This window comes from Manihot esculenta, chromosome 14 (assembly GCF_001659605.2).
Source record: "Manihot esculenta cultivar AM560-2 chromosome 14, M.esculenta_v8, whole genome shotgun sequence".
Taxonomy (NCBI): domain Eukaryota; kingdom Viridiplantae; phylum Streptophyta; class Magnoliopsida; order Malpighiales; family Euphorbiaceae; genus Manihot; species Manihot esculenta.
Window position 1 is genome coordinate 6,227,822 of NC_035174.2, and position 22,717 is coordinate 6,250,538.

General features: G+C 37.3%; 1 protein-coding gene and 1 non-coding gene across 2 annotated transcripts; one reads left to right on the forward strand and one right to left on the reverse strand.

Moving 5' to 3' along the window:
• Positions 1-13,463: 13,463 nt before the first annotated feature.
• Positions 13,464-15,836, reverse strand: LOC110599855 (homeobox-leucine zipper protein HAT5). The gene is made up of 3 exons (XM_043950779.1): positions 15,323-15,836; positions 14,212-14,606; positions 13,464-14,137 (listed from the first exon to the last, which is right to left on the reverse strand). Exons 1-3 carry the CDS (start codon positions 15,432-15,434, stop codon positions 13,745-13,747), a joined length of 900 nt encoding a protein of 299 aa, XP_043806714.1. The 5' UTR covers positions 15,435-15,836; the 3' UTR covers positions 13,464-13,744.
• A 4,770-nt stretch (positions 15,837-20,606) lies between these two features.
• TRNAA-AGC lies at positions 20,607-20,679 on the forward strand. Its single transcript has one exon. It is a non-coding gene; the product is annotated as a tRNA-Ala (tRNA).
• Positions 20,680-22,717: the final 2,038 nt, after the last annotated feature.

Here is a 22,717-nt window from a genome sequence, read left to right on the forward strand (position 1 = left end):
GAACTGTTTTACTGTTCCTTCTCACTGGGCTGTAGTAGCTCATCCCACTCCCTTGACCCCAGTTTTGCAGGTTCTGAGATACCTATGGGAAGTCAAAGTCAGCAAGAGTACAGAGGAAAGTTATGCTTGAATGTATGTTGTAATAGCTTAGTGGACATGATGTAATTAAAAGATTAGTTGTAATGTAATAGATAGACATGTACTGTCATATACTGGATAGACTTATGCTTTCCCTAGTGTCACTGCTATAGTGTGATGTATGATTCATCCCTTGTACACAATCCTGTTTTACGTTTCTTGATGAGAAATGTGTGAGTTAGGCTTAATGTATGGCTTCGATGAGATACCAGTGGGATGTGTTACAGATTGTGTTAATCCCTGGACCACAGCAGATAGTAGTCCCTGGTATAGGCCCTGAGAGTCATTTCAGATTGACATATCTGAGTAGCAGGAGTTAAGCCTACAGAGTTTTACAGGATTGATGAGTCGTTTTATTTCATGTATGGGATTTATCAGGTTCATAGCGAGTACAGTCGGCTTGCTACGGGTCCCGGCGGCCTTAAGCCGATCTGGATCCTAGTGCCAGTGATGGTTCGGGCCGTTACAGAGGAGTATCGGTTTCCGGGTCGTTACAGGAACTAACTGTACTATTTTACATTCAGAAATGACACGAATCTAGCATGATCCATGCATCATACAATGCCATGTTATCTATTAGGTTGTATTGCATTAGAATCCACGAATATGCTGCATTGCATAAGCTGATATGTGTGTGGATGAATGTTGGATGATCCTTAGCCCTTGCTAGAGCACAGATACAGAGTGATGGCATGAGATAGCCATACCAGGTCGCCCCTAGATAGTTCAGGTCGCTCCTGGTACTATGAGAGAGACAGTTTGACCTGACTCAGATAGAGAAGTCCAGGTGAGGCCTAATCGCCCCTGGCACAGTTGGCCTTGTGATAGAGCCAGGTAAGAGAAGTCCAGGTGAGGCCTAATCGCCCCTGGCCAGTTGGACATCTTACTATATGTATACTGTAAAGGGCTATGGTGACAAGTTCATCCTTGAGGTGATATGTTTGTGATGTGATACATTTCATGAAAGCATGTAATGAATGAACTGTTTTACTGTTCCTTCTCACTGGGCTGTAGTAGCTCATCCCACTCCCTTGCCCCCAGTTTTGCAGGTTCTGAGATACCGAGGGGAAGTCAAAGTCAGCAAGAGTACAGAGGAAAGTTATGCTTGAATGTATGTTGTAATAGCTTAGTGGACATGATGTAATTGAAAGATTAGTTGTAATGTAATAGATAGACATGTACTGTCATATACTGGATAGACTTATGCTTTCCCTAGTGTCACTGCTATAGTGTGATGTATGATTCATCCCTTGTACACAATCCTGTTTTACGTTTCTTGATGAGAAATGTGTGAGTTAGGCTTAATGTATGGCTTCGATGAGATACCAGTGGGATGTGTTACAGATTGTGTTAATCCCTGGACCACAGCAGATAGTAGTCCTTGGTATAGGCCCTGAGGGTCATTTCAGATTGGCATATCTGAGTAGCAGTAGTTAAGCCTACAGAGTTTTACAGGATTGATGAGTCGTTTTATATCATGTATGGGATTTATCAGGTTCATAGCGAGTACAGTCGGCTTGCTACGGGTCCCGGCGGCCTTAAGCCGATCTGGATCCTAGTGCCAGTGATGGTTCGGGCCGTTACAAAGGAGTATCGGTTTCCGGGTCGTTACAGATTGGTACCAGAGCATAGGGCCTCTAGAGTACGATGTGCTGAGTGCGTATACTCAGGGATCAGAGATATCTCATATCGGAAAGAGGTGTTGGTTTGGATAGGAGGGAAAGCACAATAGGTAAACTCATGTCCACTAGGATAGGATGTGGAGTCCTGTCTTGCATGATGATGTGAAATGCCATGATGAGCGACATGTGCTATGAATATGTTTGATATGTGCTGAGGATTCATGTGTTCTCACATGGATCATTTGATGATGTTTTGTGTGATGTTGTGCTTTCCAGAGGCAGGATGAGAGGAACTCGTCGATCTGCGAGATTGATTGGAGCTCCGCCGGAGAATGAGGACATGGATGTCCATCTCCCCGTTCTGCAAAGGGCAACATCAGATAGCTTAAGTAGCGAAGGTACATCAAGGGACCCTAGAAGGTCTGTTGAGGAGAGTAGAAGGGGAATTGTCCAGAGTGGTACGTCAGGGCTTATGAGAGAAAGAGAGAAGGATGACCAGAGTAGAGAGGGCGGCTTTGGTATGAGTGGAGTAGGAGGAGCTATGGGTGAGTCCCAAGGAGGCACTCAGGCCTCGCGGTTTGTTCCACCTCAGTATCCACCCTACCAGTGGGGGGCAGAGTACCCGATGAGAGGTATATCAGAGTTGCCTAGATATCACCCATATCCTACCTTTATGCCCTATCCTCCCTTTTATCCACCATATCCACCATTATATCCACAGTATACCATGTTTCCACCCTTCGTTTGTTACCCAAGGTCAGTAAACCCTAACCCAGGGCAAGTTGCACCTCCTCCACCACCAGTAGAACCAATAGCCCCAGTAAGCCAAACACCTAAGCTTAGTTCACCTGGAGAAAGTATGGTGCAGCTGACAGATTATTTGAGGTTAGATGTTCCCCAATTTGAGACTGGTGATGACCCTGTTGAGTATCTTAGAATGGTTAAGATGATAACGGATGAGTTGGGAGTCAGTGAGAATAGAGCCATTCAAATGGCAGGGGTCACATTGAAAAGTGAAAAAGCAAGGGAATGGTTCAACCAGTGTGTGGCTTCGAGGGTAGAAAGCTTCTCCTGGGAGCAGTTTGCTCATGAGTTTGTAGGAGGGGTTTTAGATAGGTCAAGGGAGAGTTTCCATGATATAGTAGATATGGCACAGAAGAGAGAAGCTAGTGCCAAACTTGCAGGGACAAGTGATGTTAATCTCTCCCCTCTGCATGAGGCTGATACCAAGAGTAAGAAAGGAGGTAGAGGCCTCAGGAGATCAAAGAAGAATAAGTGCTGGAAGCAAATAGGTGAGGGTTCGAGTTCTGGTTTGAAGACCGCAAAATGTCCAAGGTGCGGTAGGCCGCACAAGGGAGTCTGTTTAGTAGGGACAACAGCATGTTTCAGGTGCGGACAAGAGGGGCACATAGCACGTGAGTGTTCCACTGCCACTTTGCTAACACAGTCCCAGCAGACAGTCTCAGACAGAGTGGCTCAGCCAGAAGCTCTAGCCATGGCGCAGGACAGAGGCAGAAGGAGCGGGATCACTCCTTCTTCCACAGGTTCCCCAGGTGAAGGTCCATCAGTGCCAGCACGGATCTTCGCTTTGACGCAGCAGGAGACTGACACATCGGACATGGCGGTGACAGGTACTTTTCACTTCCATATGTTTTGATGTGTTTGTTAACTCTGATGTTTCGTTTTCCTTAGGGCCGTGAGAGCCGTCGAGAGTATGGGTTTGATAACTTCTGGGATTAGAATGTCCTCTTTGGGTCAATAGGTGTGATCCGTCAGTGGCAGAGTTCGTCTGCCAATAGAGTTGAGTGCGAGTTTTGAGTAGGTGCCTTCCAGCTGACCTTGTGGTTCTAGAGTGACTGGTTGATGTCATTCTAGGGGTGGATGGGCTAGCTACTCATCGTACGGCCTTAGATAGCAGAGGCAACGTAGTCAGGCTTTGAGACCAGGATGGATGGATCACAGGTAATGTGTGAGGGGACAAAGGAGAGATGCCTAGAAGTTTGCTATCAGCCCTAAAGGCTCTTACGCTGTTTAGGAGAGGTTATCAAAGGTTTCTTGCTTGTGTCAGAAAACAGCGTAGTTAGTCAGATTAGAAGGGGAACAGTTGTAGTGCCCACAGCCAGAGAAAAGTTGTCGATAGGACCCAGACAAGTCATCAGGTTTACTACCTGCTAAGAAAGTTCAATGAGAGATAGGAATGGTGTCTAGACCCATCACTTCTAGTCTTTGCTGCAGGATGGCACCAGTAGTAGGATGGCACCAATAGAATAAGTGAGATGGTAAAAGCCAGATGAATAGTAGCTAGTGGTTAGTGAGCTAGGAAAGATGCTCGAGGGTGTTGCTATAAGATGCTATGGCCTTAGATTTTATCCAGGTATAGGGAGAGTGATCTCTCATCTCCGAGTGCAGCCCTCAAGGAAAAGAAATAAGGCAGAGAAGAGAGTAAGAAATAGAAGAGTAAGAAAAGAATGTAAGGGTAAGTGAAAGTGAGCAGATTAAGGAAAAGAGAAGAATAAGTAAACTAGACTAGAACAGAGAAAGAAAAGAGTAAGATGAAGAGTACGTTCAAGAGGAGATTTCAGTTTAGTCTGGGATTAGGTGGTAATTGAGGCAGAGGAAAGGGTTAGCTTTTCCATTAGTAACTTCCCGAGGGAAGTTCCGTTAGCTTTAGCTCGGATCTTCACCCTGACTCAGTCGGAAGCTATCACATTGAACACAGTGACATCAAGTATGTTCACTTGTGGATGTTCGGATGTGTATGCTGTTTGTTTTGAACCCGCATGTTTTTACTTCCTTGTGGCTTAGTGAGCTGTTACTAGAGTGGGTTTGATGACTTCTAGGCTTAGAGTGTTTTCTCTGGGTTAATGGACCCGGGTATGATCCATCTGAAGCAGAGTCAGTTAATCAGAGCAGTTTAGAGTTGTAGTGAGTAGAAGCTATCCAGCTGACCTTATGGTTCTAGAGTTGACTATTTGATGTCATTCTAGGGCGGATTGGCTACTTACTCATTGTACTACCTGTGTCTGTAGAGACAAGGTAGGAGAGTTTAGAGGCTAGGATGGATCAGAAATTCCTTGGAAGGGACAGAGTATAGGTGCCTAGAGGTTTGAGGTCAGCCCAGCAGGCTCATAGGTACACAGGAAAGGTTATCAGAGGGTTCTAGCTCGTGTGAGTAAGTTTAGTAGTCAGATCGGGGAATTAGCCTCAATACCCGTAGTTAGTAAGTTCTAGATGGTTTCCCAGATGAGCTGTCAGGTTTACCATCTGTCAGGGAGTCAGAGTATGGAATAGAAGTGGTGTCTGGACGCGGAACCATTTCTTTCCTTCTACCCTACAGGATGGCACCTACAGAGAGAGAGAGAGAGCATGATCAGAGTATGATAGGAAAGCTTGGTAGAGAAAGGTTACATTCGACTTAGTACCTCACTCTGGAATGTTCCAGTATCGGTGTGAGAAACGAAGGATGAAACGTTGAGATTTTGTAACGACTGTGAGCAGTTGAACAAAATCACTACCAAGGACAGGTGTTCCCACACAGGCTGATGCTCTGTGGAGACAACGAGGAGGAGCTGTGTATCCTCCACGATAGATCTTAGAGTTGGGAACTAGATATTGAGAGTTAGAAAGAGAGTTAAAGAAAACAAAAACCAGTATAGGAAAGAAGAAGAAAGACGGGCAAGGCATCTAGTGTTTCCTTAGAGGTATGGCTCCTCTAACTGGGTTGAGTAAAGCGAAGTAACGGTTAGAGTAACCAGACTAGTGTGACTAAAGCTGAGAAGAGTCAAAGAAAGAGAAAAGTCAGTAATCAGATGAAAGAACCAAGTCAATTGGGTACTGGAACCAGTGAGACGCAATTAGGGTAGAGTATAGACACAGATGCAGCAGTTAAGCGTCAGCAGAGTCAGGAATTGTAGATAACCCAGGAGTTTGACTCCAGTAATATCTGTGTCTCTTCGCAGAGGAAAGTATTAGACTTTCCTTAATTGCTTATTTGCCTATGTGTTTGTTGTGTGAACATTCGAGGACGAATGTTCTTAAAGGGGGGAAGAATGTAATACCCGGCTAGAGTTAGACATCGGAATTCCTACCGTCCAGTGGCATTTGAGGATGTCAGAGGTCTTTGGACGGGTAAGAGAAAGGTTTCTAAACTATTTGCAAGTGTTTTAAAGGTTTAGCGTAGAAAACGAGTTGAATTTCGTGGAGAATTGGCCAAAGGAGTTTCTGTCATGTTCGGCCCCCGAAGGTGAAGTTCGGCCGCCGAAAGTGCCCAATGTTCGGCCCCCGAAGGTTATGTTCGGCCCCCGAAAGTTGCATGGTTTTGCATGAAGTTTCGGCAGCCGAAGCTGAGGTGGTCGGTTCGTTGTGCATGCTCCTCAGTCCGTGGTTTGGCCAGGTGTTCACCTCCAGATCATGACCAGAGGTTAGGCCACGTCTCCCTTGACTCATCTGCACGCTTTTAATCAGCTCATGCAGCGGGTTGCTCGTTTGCAAGAGGTTTTGAAGGTTTTGAGAGAAAAGAGAGGTTTTGGTGGTTTGAAGCTTGTGAAGGGGATTTGTTGAGTTCAAGTTGTTCCTCTGCTAGTTTTAGGAGGTAAGAGAGGTCTTTATACTTGTTTTATGGTTTTAACAGCTTTTAAAGAGGTTAAGGGTAGAGTTGCATGTTTAGGTTTTAGAGTTTAGTTTTGATGTGTTAATGGTGTAAGCATGTTATGTGTATTTTTTTGTTGGCGTTTAAGTTGTTTGACGCTCTTTTATGCTTGTTAAAGTGTTTATGCATGTTTTCGAGGGGTAACTGCATGTACTGAGGGCTGAGCAGGTGATGGCGGGACTGGCAGGCGTCCTTGTGCACGAAACTGAGTTCTGGATGAACTCAGGTTCGGCCGCCGAAAGTCCAAGTTAGGCCGCCGAACATGCCTGACTTTCGTCTCTGGAGGAGACATTCGGCCGCCGAAGGTGCTGCCGAAGGTGCCCTGTCCAGCCTTCCTTTGCTTGTTTTGCATGCATGTTTTGAGGTGTTTTAGAGGGGTTTTGGGAAGGTGTATAAGAGATGTTAAGAGATGTTTACCTGTTGTATAGAGTATGTTTGGTACCTCATGTAAGTCCTCCATTGTAGGATTGGACCCGAGGAACCGCAGAGTTTAGCAGTTGTAGCTGTCTCAGAGTTAGAGGTAGCCCAGAGGTAGCCAAGTAGAGGCTACAGGTGAGTGGAACTAACTGTACTATTTTACATTCAGAAATGACACGAATCTAGCATGATCCATGCATCATACAATGCCATGTTATCTATTAGGTTGTATTGCATTAGAATCCACGAATATGCTGCATTGCATAAGCTGATATGTGTGTGGATGAATGTTGGATGATCCTTAGCCCTTGCTAGAGCACAGATACAGAGTGATGGCATGAGATAGCCATACCAGGTCGCCCCTGGATAGTTCAGGTCGCTCCTGGTACTATGAGAGAGACAGTTTGACCTGACTCAGATAGAGAAGTCCAGGTGAGGCCTAATCGCCCCTGGCACAGTTGGCCTTATGATAGAGCCAGGTAAGAGAAGTCCAGGTGAGGCCTAATCGCCCCTGGCCAGTTGGACATCTTACTATATGTATACAGTAAAGGGCTATGGTGACAAGTTCATCCTTGAGGTGATATGTTTGTGATGTGATACATTTCATGAAAGCATGTAATGAATGAACTGTTTTACTGTTCCTTCTCACTGGGCTGTAGTAGCTCATCCCACTCCCTTGCCCCCAGTTTTGCAGGTTCTGAGATACCGAGGGGAAGTCAAAGTCAGCAAGAGTACAGAGGAAAGTTATGCTTGAATGTATGTTGTAATAGCTTAGTGGACATGATGTAATTGAAAGATTAGTTGTAATGTAATAGATAGACATGTACTGTCATATACTGGATAGACTTATGCTTTCCCTAGTGTCACTGCTATAGTGTGATGTATGATTCATCCCTTGTACACAATCCTGTTTTACGTTTCTTGATGAGAAATGTGTGAGTTAGGCTTAATGTATGGCTTCGATGAGATACCAGTGGGATGTGTTACAGATTGTGTTAATCCCTGGACCACAGCAGATAGTAGTCCCTGGTATAGGCCCTGAGGGTCATTTCAGATTGGCATATCTGAGTAGCAGTAGTTAAGCCTACAGAGTTTTACAGGATTGATGAGTCGTTTTATATCATGTATGGGATTTATCAGGTTCATAGCGAGTACAGTCGGCTTGCTACGGGTCCCGGCGGCCTTAAGCCGATCTGGATCCTAGTGCCAGTGATGGTTCGGGCCGTTACAAAGGAGTATCGGTTTCCGGGTCGTTACAGTGGGCTCGGCCTCTTACCAGAGTAGTGAAACCCAGCGGTTATCAATTGCCCCTTTACCTTCTCATCAGTTATTATATGAATGATGGAAGGGTAAATGCCGAGGACCCATTATGACCGCGCGACCTGAGAACTGCCCCCTTCTTAAAACATTTCTATTTCCTTGTACTGTTTCAAAATTTGAAATTTCTCTACTTTTCCAGAACCCTTGTGCTTCTCTGTTCTTTGTGCGCTTTGCTTGCTCTGTCCTTCTGCTCTAACTACTTTCAAGGTATGCTTCTCATTTCACCATGGATAGCTCTAAGCTTCCCGATGTCTTTGATCTTGAGTCTAGCATTACTTAATCTACTCTAAAAAATTTCTTTTCACGGAAGTACTTGGACACCCCTCTCTTCCATATCCGAGCTCCCTATCGTAACGAGAGGATCGTTCTTCCCGATCCCCTTCCCCCTGGTCTCTTTGATCCCTAGTGGAACCGTAGTCTGGTTTTCTTCATCAAACAATGAGAGTTTGGTTTAACCTTCCCCTTCTCTCCTTTCTTCATCGAGATCTTTCGGTACTTCGGGATAACCCCCCGAATGCTGGCCCCTAATTCTATTTTGTTCATGTGTTCCTTTGAGTCTGAATTGGGGGTTCACACCTACAGCGAGTCTGTTCATTACTTTTTTCTGATTAGTGAGAGCGAGTCAAGGCTTTTACTACTTTGCCCCTCGCGGAGGGCTGTCCATCTTTTCGGGTCACAAAGACTCGATAAAAGGCTGGGTAGAGGGGTTTGCAGTGGTAGAGCTGAAGAAGGACTCCGGGCTATCCTGGGAGGTGGAGCTCTCCTAGGAGAATGTCCCTCTAGGTTGCAACGACCTGCCCCAGCTAAGTCTTACCGAGCAGGTCGGGTACCTTCGACTGACTTCTGTTGAAAGGAAGTATGATGTCGAAAAGTGTATGTTTGTGTCTAGCCTTCAGGATTGCAGGGCTGCTGGTACTTTATTTCATTTAATTGTTTTGCCTTTTCTTTGTGATTTTTACTGAGGGTTGTTCTAGCAGAATAACTGTCAACCTCATCATTCTCTATTAACTCTCTCGCCCTTCTTCCATGGATTCTGACTTCCGGCTCCTCTTCTCCCCCGGCTCTTTTGCCCCTTTCTCCGGTTTCTCTGCTGTTTGTTTGGGGGTGGTTAAAGGTAGGCTGGAGTTCATGGGTGCGAGGTTCTTCTACCACAGGCAACATGTTCACCGGGGTATTGAGGCCCTTCTGCTGCATAATCTGCCCCAGCCAAATGGCGATGTTTTGTAGTTGGAGGGCCATGGCTTGGAGGTCTTGGTTGGATAGGTGTTTTCGGGTACATTCCCTGCCAAGCTCAGCGAGGGATTGAAAGGGATTGGTGGTTGGTTGTTGGGAGTTGTGGGGCTGGAGAAAGAGAAATGTTGCCCCTCCTGGGCGGAGCTCAGGTCATTGGGGGTGTTGATGATGTTGTTTTCGTTATGGTTGACCATTGTGGATCTCAGTGGGTTTCATAGGAGTGAAACTCCGGTGATGAAAGGATCTTCTTCGTTTTCCCACAGACGGCGCCAATTGATGATCTGAGATCCAGAAAATAGGGTTTTACAATGGTTGAATAAGTTTGGTCCGAGAGGAGGGTGCTCTTCTCCTTTTATTCTTTTTCTTGGTCTGTCAGTGACGTGTAATGGCCTCACTGCCATTGGGCCACTTGTATCTGCCGTACGGATACAATCGTACGAAAATATTAGATATATGTTTCATGCGTAATGACCATTTAATTATCCCTTTTAGCATGCAGGTTAATCGAGTAGTTCGGGACTGGGCCAGTGATCCTCATTTTGCTAAGCTTCTAGGCCGGGCTCGGGAAGAGAAGGCCGAGTCCTGAGAAAAGTCCGACCTCAAGGATGAATGGGTTGGGTCTTCTCACTCATGGAATTCCGCGGACCCTAGGCCGGCCCTGTCACTGTGGGCTCGGTCTCTTACCAGGGTAGTGAAACCTAGCGGTCATTAATTTTGAATCACATTGTATGAGATATGTTCTTTGAGCTATTTGAGGAATAGGTAGAACCAGAGTGATGTTGAATTATTTCAATTCATGACTTGCAGCTCCTGATTGAATTTCGTGGTTCCAGCAAGCAAATTTTCAAGCAGAATCCAGTAGACAATTATATTATTTTTTATCTTTTTGACCAACTGATGGGCGTATTCTCTCGAAGTCACTCACTGAGTTGCATTCCATTACCATGGAGGGCATTACTCGCACATGGAAATCCAGCAGCGACTACAGTTGGGCAAATTTAACAGCACCAGCTGGTATAAGATGGACGTATAAATGTGTGTCGAATACATGGTAATAAGAAATAAGTGTTTTATCTTAATGATATGATTTGGTACTCGTGTGCTAAAGGTTGAATCTTTAATCAAGTGACGAATGGACATACATCTTGACAACTTCACAATGTCCAACTACACTAGGAGGACATAGTCAATACTGACAAGTCTATGAATGATTTACCAGTAACCCGTTAGTTATAAATCCAACGGATAATTAGCCGTTATTAACTTTTACGTGGTCAGTTTTACATTAAGAGTATAAGTTAAGATTTGATGAGTTAAAACTTTATTTATTTATTTTTTTTTTAAATTTGAGCTGAATTCAAATTTTTACTCCTTTTAAATTCGAACCGAGTATTAATAAGTTTAAATTTGTCTCGTTTAGCAAATAAATTTAAACGAATTGAATTTTTATTGAATTTAATTTCAAATAGCTTAATTTATTTGTATGTATACCGATTTTTAGTTTAAAATTAATAAATTTAAAATTAAATAATTTTAATTAAAAAAGTATATATACAAATTAATTTGTAAACTTATAAAAATAAGTTCTCAAATCTTAACAATTTAAATATATGTAAATTTTAATAATATAATTAAATTATATAGAGTTAAATTTTAGAAAGTTTAAAATTGATACATGAAAATATATGCAGGATTTGAATTTATTTATTTTATAATATTAATCTCAATTTATTTAAGAAATCTGTTTATGATTATGTGTGAGTTTGCTTATAAAATCGAAAATGAGCATAATACTATAAAATTTAAATTTGACTCGTTTATTAAACGAATTTAAAAATTAAGTTCAAATTTAACTCGTTTAAAAATTGAATTAAGTTTAATCGAATTTTTATGGAATCGAATTTCAAGTAGCTCTAATTTATTTACAATCGAGTATCTCTCAAATATGCAATCGTTCTCCTTATACTATATAAATAGTAATTGTTAAACACATTCTAAACTCTTCCAACCTTCTAAAGAAATTCGTTTGCTCTTATTCTCAACGAACACATCAATCCACTTTTTCTCTTCTTGCAGATTGGACAACTATTCAACAAAGTACAACTGGAATCATCGCTTAACAAAAAAAATTTTAATTGGTAAAAAATTGGTGGACTGGACAGTGTTGTAATTAGATAGACCTTTTCAAATTATCGGTCAGGCTCACTTGGTCATGAGATTTTCATTCCTGGATCCAGCCCGGCTAGCCCAAAAAGCATAATGTAGTTTGCTGAGCCCGGCTATCGGGCGGTTTGGGGAAGGTTCCAGTCTATAAAACTGAGGGTCCAAACTCAACGTAGATAACATTTTCAATTTGATCGGCCATTGCAATTTCGATTAGTTTGGGGATTAATAATTTATGTATTTTGGTAAAATTTATAAAAAAAAAGAGCCCAAGTCTTAATGACACCCACCAAATTTATTTTTTCAAAAAAAAAAATCTTAGAAACGAAGCCATTTAAACAAGACCATGATGCAGGGAAGACAATAACACCTGATGGCCACGTGCAGCCTGGGCCCACAAAGAGAGAGACTATGCACGTGTGACATCACTGCGTAAAAAAACTAGAAAGAAATACATCAACATGCAGTCGCCGTCTCTCTCTCTCTCTTCAAGTGGGCCCCCCACCTTACGTACATTCTATTGGCAATGCTTATCTGTATCTTAGTTGCAAGAGAACAAATCTTTTTATTTTTATTTTATTATAATAAAATATAAATAAATAACATAAGTGGCTTCTTTTTGACTCTGATCTATGAACCAATGAGGAATGCGGATCACATTCCACGTTGCCATTGGATGGGGAAGGGAGATTCCCAAATGAGGTTGCTATTACTTGTGTTTTGGGTGGACGTTGCTCTGCTGTCCTTTCGACTCGAATGTTGATGCTCCTCCTTTAATATCATCTCCTCCGTCCACGTGGACGACCCCATCCCTCCGCCTCTAGACTTTCCTTGAGTAGATGGTCAGTATCAAATTCGTCAAATTCTGGAACTACTCCCCCATTGGCCAAGTCTGTTTCACATGCATGTTAATCTACTGTCTAAAAATATTTTTTACATAAAATAATAATTTAAAATTTACATTTAGTAAAATTTAAAATCATAAACAGATTATTTTTATTTAGTTTGAGTTATTAAATTAATTTGTTGATTAAGTGAAATATAATTTACAAATATGGCAAACAAAGCGGAGGTTGACCAACCTAACATGGAAAGTATGAGTAGTTGACTTTGCTAATTCAGGCTTCTAAATTTTGCTTATTAATCACTATGATGGCAGAGTTGAAGAGAGGCTGCTCAGCCCCTCGTTTCTTGTTTTTCAGAAACTTTTTGTAATATAATTTAAATACCCATACCCAGTGATTTAATAATTTAATAGAATTTTGAGTCTCGAATTTGAAATTCAATTAAAAATAATTATTTAAAAAAAAAAAGAATCGTCAAGATAAGTACAAGCTTCTCCATCAAAATGAGATGATACATGAAACGGGGCTATCATTCAACAAAAAAATTGGGGACCCCCAAGAGTTAGCTTATGCTGCGATATTCAATATCTCAATCATATGAGTGTCATGGTGGGGGCATTTGGGCATGTAACTTTGGCCACCACGCAATTGCTTACTGCAATTCCTTTAAAAGCTTCTGCATTACTTATTATGAGATAAGGATTCTCAAATTTCACTCAAAACTAATTTGCAAAAAGATAAATATGTCAAAAATTGGCAACAACTAGAATAACCTAATTTGACCACCCCTTTGTCTTGTATCCAATTTCTACTGCTGCCTTCAAACTGTTCAGCTTTCTGATCTCCTGGCTCGCCTCCTCCTCTTTTCCTTTAACATCCTGCTGCTGCTGCTCAAAAACGCAAATCCAATTCCCACTTCCTCTTTCCATTAAAATAATTTATTTTTTAAGAAACAAATGTATACTAAGAAAATGTAATAAATATGATTAAATTAACCAATTTTATTAATATAAATGGATACTGAAAATTCCAAGTTTTTAATTATTTTACTTCATTTGGAAACTAAGATCTAATAAATTTCCTGAAAAATGGCCAAAACATGGATTGCATCAAATTTCAAACTGTATCTATTACAAAGATATTATTTAATTACAAACATGCAAAATCAAAAGATTACAGAGCCTACAGGGGCATAAACCATCTTTCCAAGCGCAGGCAAAACCCAATATCACGTTTGGATTGGGGCGCCACTCGTCGGATTTATCACTAATTTGCAATTGCCCTCCACGACGAGGCCTTGAACCACAACACCAGACACAATGAAAAAGATATACATATAACAAGAGTAGCTAGCTTAATTAGTATGACCAGCACCAGAGCGCATTATCTTCAAAACTTGCAGGCGGGTCGGAGTAATCAGCATCTTCAAGCTTTGGAAAGACATATGCAGGCAATAGTCCCTTGCTTAAATTATCTTCTTCATCCTGGGATAAATCTGACTGCTCTGCTTCAAACAGTGAAGAGTGAACTCCATCAGTGTAATGCGGGCTGTCTGAATCAAATATATCACTTTTGGCTGAGCTTATATCTTCTTGCTTACAGGCAACAGATGAAATTTTTGATCCTTCATCCTCAGAAGCTGAATCACCAATTGGCTTTTTCTGTGGTTCCTCAGATAATATTTCTTTCTCAGAAGACTCCAGTTTTACCTTCTCCTCTCTGAGAAGCAGCTTTTCTGTGAGCAGATTAACCTGAAAAATAATTTAAGCATCACAAAATGTTTGCTCAAGCCGAGAATTGTAATTGTGTGGTGTTTTATTTTTACCTCAGCATTTAGTTTATCTTTCTCCTTGAGGAGGGTATCACAGTCAGCCTTCAGGCTGTTATAGCTAGTCTGCAATGCTTCATAATCCTTCTCTAGCTGTTTTGTCTTCCATCTTGCTCGGCGGTTTTGAAACCATATGGCAACCTGCCGAGGCTGCAGGCCAAGGTCCTTTGCAAGCTGGTTTTTCCTTTCGGGTTCGAGCTTGTTCTCAATCTCAAAACTTTTTTCAAGAAAGCGAACTTGATCAATAGAAAGTCTCCTCTTCTTCTCAGGTTGATGAAAATACTCATCCAATTCATCATCAACATTCTCTTCATGATCAAAAGAGCGGAAAAAAGGCCGTGTTGATCCATTTATTTGATGAACATCTTCAAAGCTGACCATGGATCTTGAGCCTAAATCAACGGCATATCATGATTAGAAGACTATATTTGAGGATCACAAGTACTGAACATTCAAATTAGTACCCATTTCTAAGTCATTTTTCACAAAACATTCAAAAAGGTGTAGGCCTTGGTTAGGCTTTTTGCTTGCATTGATTGATTACAAAGAGCTATCTAGCATGATTCAATAAGTCAGATATAAAGAGCATCACAAACATCTAAATTAACCAGATCTCAGTGGACACTTGTGAGCTGAACAGAGATGTCTGAGCCCAGATAGGCCACCTTCCAGCCTTCAAATTACAAGGGGGGGGGGGGGGGGGGGGGGGGTAAGGACAGAGTAGAAACTCAACCAACATCCAAAGACCTCCCATATGAAAAAGAAAAGAAGCATGCAAAAAATTTAATACTTGTAAGTTTCAGACAAAACATAGCATTTAGTCTTGGAAACAAATGTTAGCTTCTCCTCTACCTTGGTAAATATGTGAAAGACTGTCAACTTTCCATCATAAAGCATCATTTACTAATCATGATTTTATAAAGCAGAAATTTGTGGAGATTTGCACTTTTAACATAATCAGAACTAATAGAACACAGAAAAAAAAAGAAGTAATTTCGTCAGACTTTCTTATACTTATGCAGCAATTATAGCAGAGAATCGATATAGAACAAAAGGAATTGCAGAGGTATTGATTCCAGACTAGGAGGAGTGAGGTTGAAGAGGTTACCTAGGAAAGAAGGAGAAGACCCAGTAAGAAAAAAGGCATCAAGAGGCTGAGAAGTAGAAGGACGTTGTTGGCTTTGGAGAAGAACAGAAAAATTCGAGCCACCACTTGCCATGCTTATTTATACAAATTTTCCTGCTGATACAGGTCTCCGACGCTGTCAGCACGGCCCTGGGCAAATACACTTAAGACCCAGATTCGAAGATGTAACAGTGTTTACTTGTTTAAAAAATAAAAAGTTGAATTTCTAAGATTTGTGGCGAAAGAAGCTGGTGATGATGATCTCTGTGATATGGGAAGTGTGGGAGCACCTGCAGCAGCTCACACCCATCACTCAGAAGGAGGAGAATTGTTCAGTACCAGAGGGATAGTGAGAGAGATTTGGTTTGATTGATTTAGCGAAGAAGAAAAGCTGCGCGAGAGTAGCGAAAGAGAATTGCGAAGCTTGGCCGGATAGAGAGAGAAGATCTCTTCTTTGTTTAGGGGAAGGCTGATTGGGTTATAAGGACAGCGGAAGAGTGAAATGGTATTAGTTAAAATAGGAGTACAGAAAAATTATTTGAATGACATGATAATTTATTTTCTTATCTTTTAATTGATATTTCTATTTATTTTGTAATTTTCTAAAATAGAAAAATAAAGGAAAAATAGAAAGGGTGAGATGCTTCTAAAGATGACAAGTAACAACGAGGCAAAAGAGGAAAAAACAAAAGAATTCTGTCGTTTTGTAATTCCATCAGAGCAGCTGCACATATTTATAGCAAGTAAAAGCAAACACCAACTACCCTTCCGGCGTCGCTCCTCCTCGACTTGCTCATCACCACCGCCACTACCTCCCTCTCTGACCTCCTCTCAGCTTGGTTTCCAACACATGAGCCCACCCTAGTGCGATTGAGAGATCCTTAATTGTCTCTTTGTGCGGCCCCATGGCTGCGTCAAGTGAACTTTGGATTCGCCGAGTTCTCAAATCACAGCCGCTGGCACCAAAGTGATTGTGCATGAATTTATATTTAGCCTTTGAATTAGCATGAATGAATTTTAACTAATTAAATTATTCAAATTATTACTATGGGTATTAAATTAAAGTTTAAGATTTATTATGCGGATGCAATCTCAAAAGTTATTAGTCGTAATGCAATTCTTTCTATTAATTTTAATTAGAGTAAAATTTTAAGTATGTTTGATGGGTATTTATGATAATTTTTTTTTAAAAAAAATTTTGGGATGAAAATTTTAAAGTTTAGAGAGTGAATTTTATATTTTAATTATTTTTTAAAATATTTTTATAATTTTATATTAAAATTTATTTTATTATAGTATTTTTTTGACTATTTGAAAAATACTTTTTAAATTTTTAAAAATTTTAATAAAATTTTTTAACTTTTAATTTCTTTTTTTTTATATATTTTAATTAAACAATATTGATTAAATTTATTGACGGAATTTAATAAGTTTTTTTTATTAATTATTTATTAAAATTATTAATATAAAAAATTATATTTTAATTTTAAAATATAATTATTTTCTTAAATATTAAAAACTTGTAATGATATACTTTAGTAAAATGGATAGAAAGAAAGACACCAATAAATAGAAAATAATATATGTTAAATATCATTTACAATATTATCATATATAAGATGTATTAATTTGAGGGAAAAGCAAAAGAAATCCCAAGAATTAACATACCCAGCAATTTTTTTTTTAAAATTATTTTTAAATTAGATAAAATATATTATCTATATTAAATTAAAGAATATGCTTTTTCTTTTTTGAATTCGAAGGATATGCTTTTAATTCTAAAGTAAAACTTCAAAGTAATTGAGGACATGATGTATTCAGAAATTAATATTATAATTAAAATAATCCCAAAAAAATGACATCCCAACAACCTAATTGAATAGAGTATGGGTTCTACTGAACTTACCCCATAGGTTTTATAAATACTTGAAGCAACTGATTGCAGGTAAATATAATGGTTTAAATCGAAAAAATTAATAGAATTGAATTAATTTAAAATTTTAATTTGATTTTATTATAAAATTTTTTAATTATTTTAATTTAATTTTAATAAAAAAAATTTTAATTAATAAAATTGAATTAAATTAATTAATGATAATAATCAATTAAATATTTAATTAATTTAAATTAATGTCTCTCTAAAATCAATATGATTCGATTTTTATAAATATTAAATTTTTAATTTTAATTTATTCATTGAACTGAACCGAACCGGATATTAAATTATAATTGTGTGTGCCATCATCTCTTCTCAAACATGATTATGAAAATCATAGAAAATTTTATAAATATTTATAATTATAATAATATTAAATTAAGTTTATATAAAAGTTTTTCTAAAAGGATAGCATCTTTGCCATTTTATCTGCATACGGCACAGCACACGAAAACTTTTAGGGTTTGAAGCATTAAAAATATAATGTTTGATGATCTTTATACTATAAAGGGTTTAATAAAGAGTTGTAGTTGCAGAAAGCTTCCAAAATATGGAAGGATAGAGAGAAGATAAGGCTGACCCAAAATTGAAGATTTGTCTATGCATGAACATAGATAATGACTAAGACAAGAGACTATGAGGTTGTCTCCATGAGGATAGGTAACCATGGTCCCCCTAGCTCTCCGCCAGCAAGTGGTGAATGGCACCCACTCTAAACCCTAAAAGAACACAATATCCATCCTTTTCTTGATGGTTACCTTTCCTTTTTAACCCTATGTGTTGTGTTAGACTAATCATATGGTTCATGGCCTTGTTAATCTACTGGGCTTGGATCGTTTTCATTGCATACTTTGGACAGACTAGATATTATTCATTTCTCTCAGAAGACTGTCTGATAGTCATAGAAAAGAGAAATTCCAACACACTTCTACGAGCAAAAAATTTAGTTCATGGACATGCACAATGGAATCTTTTTCATATTGGTTGAGCAACTTAAGGAATTGTCAGGGGAATATTCTAAAGATACAAATAGATAAATCCAAGCATTGTTCTATTCTTCATTCAGCAGCCACCTAGGAGAGTCTATGCTCTATAATCCACAAGGTCCGAGAATTAGAACCTGGGAAGTAAAAGCTAAAAATCAGACAACTAAAGCTTTTTTCGGATGAACATGTAATGGATCACTGGATTAATCTTATCATATCAATACAAAGACAAGTTTCTTCTCTCGTATGTTCATGTTTATATTTTTGGGTGGGAGGGAATCATTCATCAGTTGTAAAGCATCTCTTCTTTTCCAGGTCTTCAGGTCAGATTAAATAAAGGGGTTGTGAATAATGCTGTTGCTGTGGTGGTAGGACCAGTTAAGCAATGGCTCTTAGCCACCCACTTTGGAGAGGAACCCATGGTGTTCTGGTAAATTGAATTCAGACATTTCACTAAACAGGGAATCATTGTATTCTGTTACGAGTTATGTAGTAACAGAAAGTTCAATCCAAGTTGATGAAACCACAGCAAGAGTCATTGATGATGTATTTCAAGGCCCTGGCTGATTAATGAGCAGAAGAAGAATCATGCACCAAACTCAATATATTAGGGATAAGTCCTTGTTAATTAATGATTAAGTTTAGAAAGGCTTGCACAATCCTCCATTGACAAGTTATAACACATACATGTAGATAATCGATCTGATATCTGGTGATTAGCATTGGGACACAATGGCCTTACCACTACTGTATTGAGTGATTGATGATGTGGACTGTGGGACATGTCTGAAAAGCTAGAATCTAAAACTTTTAACTTCAAAGGTTAATATCATGCCATATGGCATTATTGCATACATTTTCTCTTGATAGACATTTGTTGACACCTAAGATATCCATGTCAAGAACTCATTCCTTGGTTATTTTGGGCAATCATCTAACACCAAATCTTCTCCAGCTACAAAAGTATGCCCCCTCTGCAAAATCTCATGATCCTGATTAACTTCAGAAAACAATTAATATATATCGATCATTATGGTTAATAATGCAAATCCTATAATAATTAAACCTAATCCGAAAAGATTTAACGATAGTGATGATCGCCGGACTTCTCTCATCAGGGTCAGGCTTGGCCTGAAGAAGGATACGGGTTCAAAACCCATCAAGCCATTGGTAGATAGGCCGACCCAACATCGCGTGACCTAGTCCTACGAAGGTAGGCGGACCGGTTTGACTACCTGCGCAGGCCTACCCATGAAATATCCAGGCCGGAGATGTGGCGTGAGGAATAATAACTAGCCTAGTCATTTCACAGCCTTAACTGCACGTGCGCGAAGAGGAATTAAATGGCCGTCTGGCATGGAGAGGTGCTCTGACGCGTCCGTACGTACGAATCTGAGTAACAGAGACATGTGACACTGTAGCAGAGAGAGACGCTTAGACATTACCGGCAGACAAAAGAAAAAGGAATAAAAGGAAACAAACGTCTTCTTTCCTAGCCAATTTAATATTCATTATAAATTTTATTTTTTGAATCTCAGAATATCAAATAGCAACAATCATGAACATGCAGATTCATATGGATCGATCTGTGAGAAGATTTTATTTACTTATTTGGTTGCATTGATGCCCTCTTTCATTGTAGTTATGTGCCATAGAGCCTATGCCATCCAGATAAGAGCTCAATTTTCCTCTTGTGATGGGCAACAACTAGCAACACTGACAGTGACCTTTCTTCTTGGGTTGGACCACCATTATATTCTGTCAGCCTATATATAAGACACCATAACCACCTTTATAGTTCAAAAAACCATATTCCATCAAGTTCTATATATAGCCACAGGTCCAGTATATACTAGCTATGCACAAATTTGAAAGCAGAGATGGTGAGAATCCACCCAATATTTCTTATTTTGTATTTATTTCTTGATTAGGGTACATTTAGTATGAGGTTAAAAAGGCGTTATATATACCACAGAGATAATAGTTAATCTAATTTAGTTATGATTGATTTTGAGCTAAAATTTACGCTAAGTTAGGATTAAATATTATTGAACTGTATAGAAAAAAACTATTGAATGGAGTAAATAACTATACAATAATTATGCTATTTATAGCACTAAAAACAAATTAAAATTTCTAAAAACTTATAATCTAAATCTTAAAGAATATTTTGAAAATTAAATCAAACCTATTTAAATTAATTTTAATATATAGGTTAATTTTGATTTTTTAACTTTTTTTAATTTTATTAAAGCAAATATGAAAAAAAAAGTTAATAAGTTAATATCACTCTGCTACAGCCTCTCTTTAATAATTCGTTTTATGGACGTAGAGAAGCAAGTGCGGGGATGTAGCTCAGATGGTAGAGCGCTCGCTTAGCATGCGAGAGGTACGGGGATCGATACCCCGCATCTCCATATTTTGTTTTTATTTGCATAATAGTGCCAAATCATCGTTCTCATGCATGAGCAACTTTTTTTTTTTACCCACCATCATCGTCCTTGTTCACCTGCATCAATAAGATATAGATGATCAATGACATTTAAAAAGAACCAAAATAAACAAAACTATCATATATTTATCTCAGTGAATTCAAGAAGTGAAAAGGGCTGAATATAGTAAATATTAATTAGTTGATTACCTTCTTCCTTGGAGCCATCAACAACTGCTGACTGTTTAGCAGGAAATGGGGGAGCAACGAGGGGACTGGAAGAGAACGTGTGGCGTTTGATTCCTGGAAAATGAGCAGAGGGCATTTTGCATTTTCAAGTTAAAAAAAAAAAAATTTCTAAAATCTTGGTCTGAAATAATTTTTTTTCCTAGATCAAGGTGAAAGTTGACTCTAAAGTACGGTAGAGCCTACCGCATTCTTAGAGTTCAGTAAGAAAAAATAACTTTTATAAAAAGTTACATCACCGCAAATCAATTGTGTGGTAATATAAAAAAAATTAATTTAAAAAAAAATTCATTACCGTACATTTGAAGTTCGGTAATTGAAGTTTAAATTTTAATTTTTATTTAATTAATTATTATATTATATTTTATTAATTTAATTTATTTAGTTATATATTAAATTTATATAAATATAATTATAAAAATTATATTAATATTAATTATTTTAAATTATTTATTATTTTAAATTATTTATAATATAATATTATATTTATTTTATTAATTATATAATTTAATTAATTATATATTAAATTTATATTAATATAATTATAAAACTATATTAATATTATTATAAATATTAATTATTTTAATTTATTTATAATATAATATAATTAATTATTATTTTTATTACAATTAATTTATAAATATTTAATTTTTGAAATAATAATAGATTTTAGAATAACTTTTTTATTTTGAAATAGTAAAAAATCTGAAGTTTTTTTAGGTGTTGTTAGCGCTATAATTTTTTAGAAATTTTATAAAAATAAAAATAATAAAATAAAATGATAAATATAAAAAATATAATGTTATATTATAAATAAATTAAAATAATTAATATTTATAATAATATTAATATAATTTTATAACTATATTTATATAAATTTAATATATAATTAATTAAATTATATAATTTGATAACCGTCGAGTCTCACCCTCCTTGGACCGAGTTGAGACCCATAAGATCATATCAGATTTCAAGCTCGGGAAGTTCAAGCCCAGAAAACTCTTACTCGACTCGGTGATCTGACAAGAGAAAAAACAACAAGTCCAGTCACTTCGCAGTTCTACTCATTTGTGTACCGAAAGAAATTAAATAGCCGTCTGACATAGAGTAAAAAGGTCGCTACACGTCCGTCGGGGATAAGGGAAAAAAATAAATAATTAAATAAATATAATATTGTATTATAAATAATTTAAAATAATTAAAATTAATATTAATATAATTTTTATAATTATATTTATATAAATTTAATAGATAATTAATTAAATTATATAATTAATAAAATAAATATAATATTATATTATAAATAATTTAAAATAATTAAAATTAATATTAATATAATTTTTATAATTATATTTATATAAATTTAATAGATAATTAATTAAATTATATAATTAATAAAATAAATATAATATTATATTATAAATAACTTAAAATAATAAATAACTTAAAATAATTAATATTAATATAATTTTTATAATTATATTTATATAAATTTAATAGATAATTAATTAAATTATATAATTAATAAAATAAATATAATATTATATTATAAATAACTTAAAATAATAAATAACTTAAAATAATTAATATTAATATAATTTTTATAATTATATTTATATAAATTTAATATATAATTAAATAAATTAAATTAATAAAAATATAATATAATAATTAATTAAATAAAAATTAAAATTTAAACTTCAAATCCATTACCGCACTTTTGAAGTGCGGTAATGAATTTTTTTTATTTAAAATAATTTTTCATACATTACCGCACT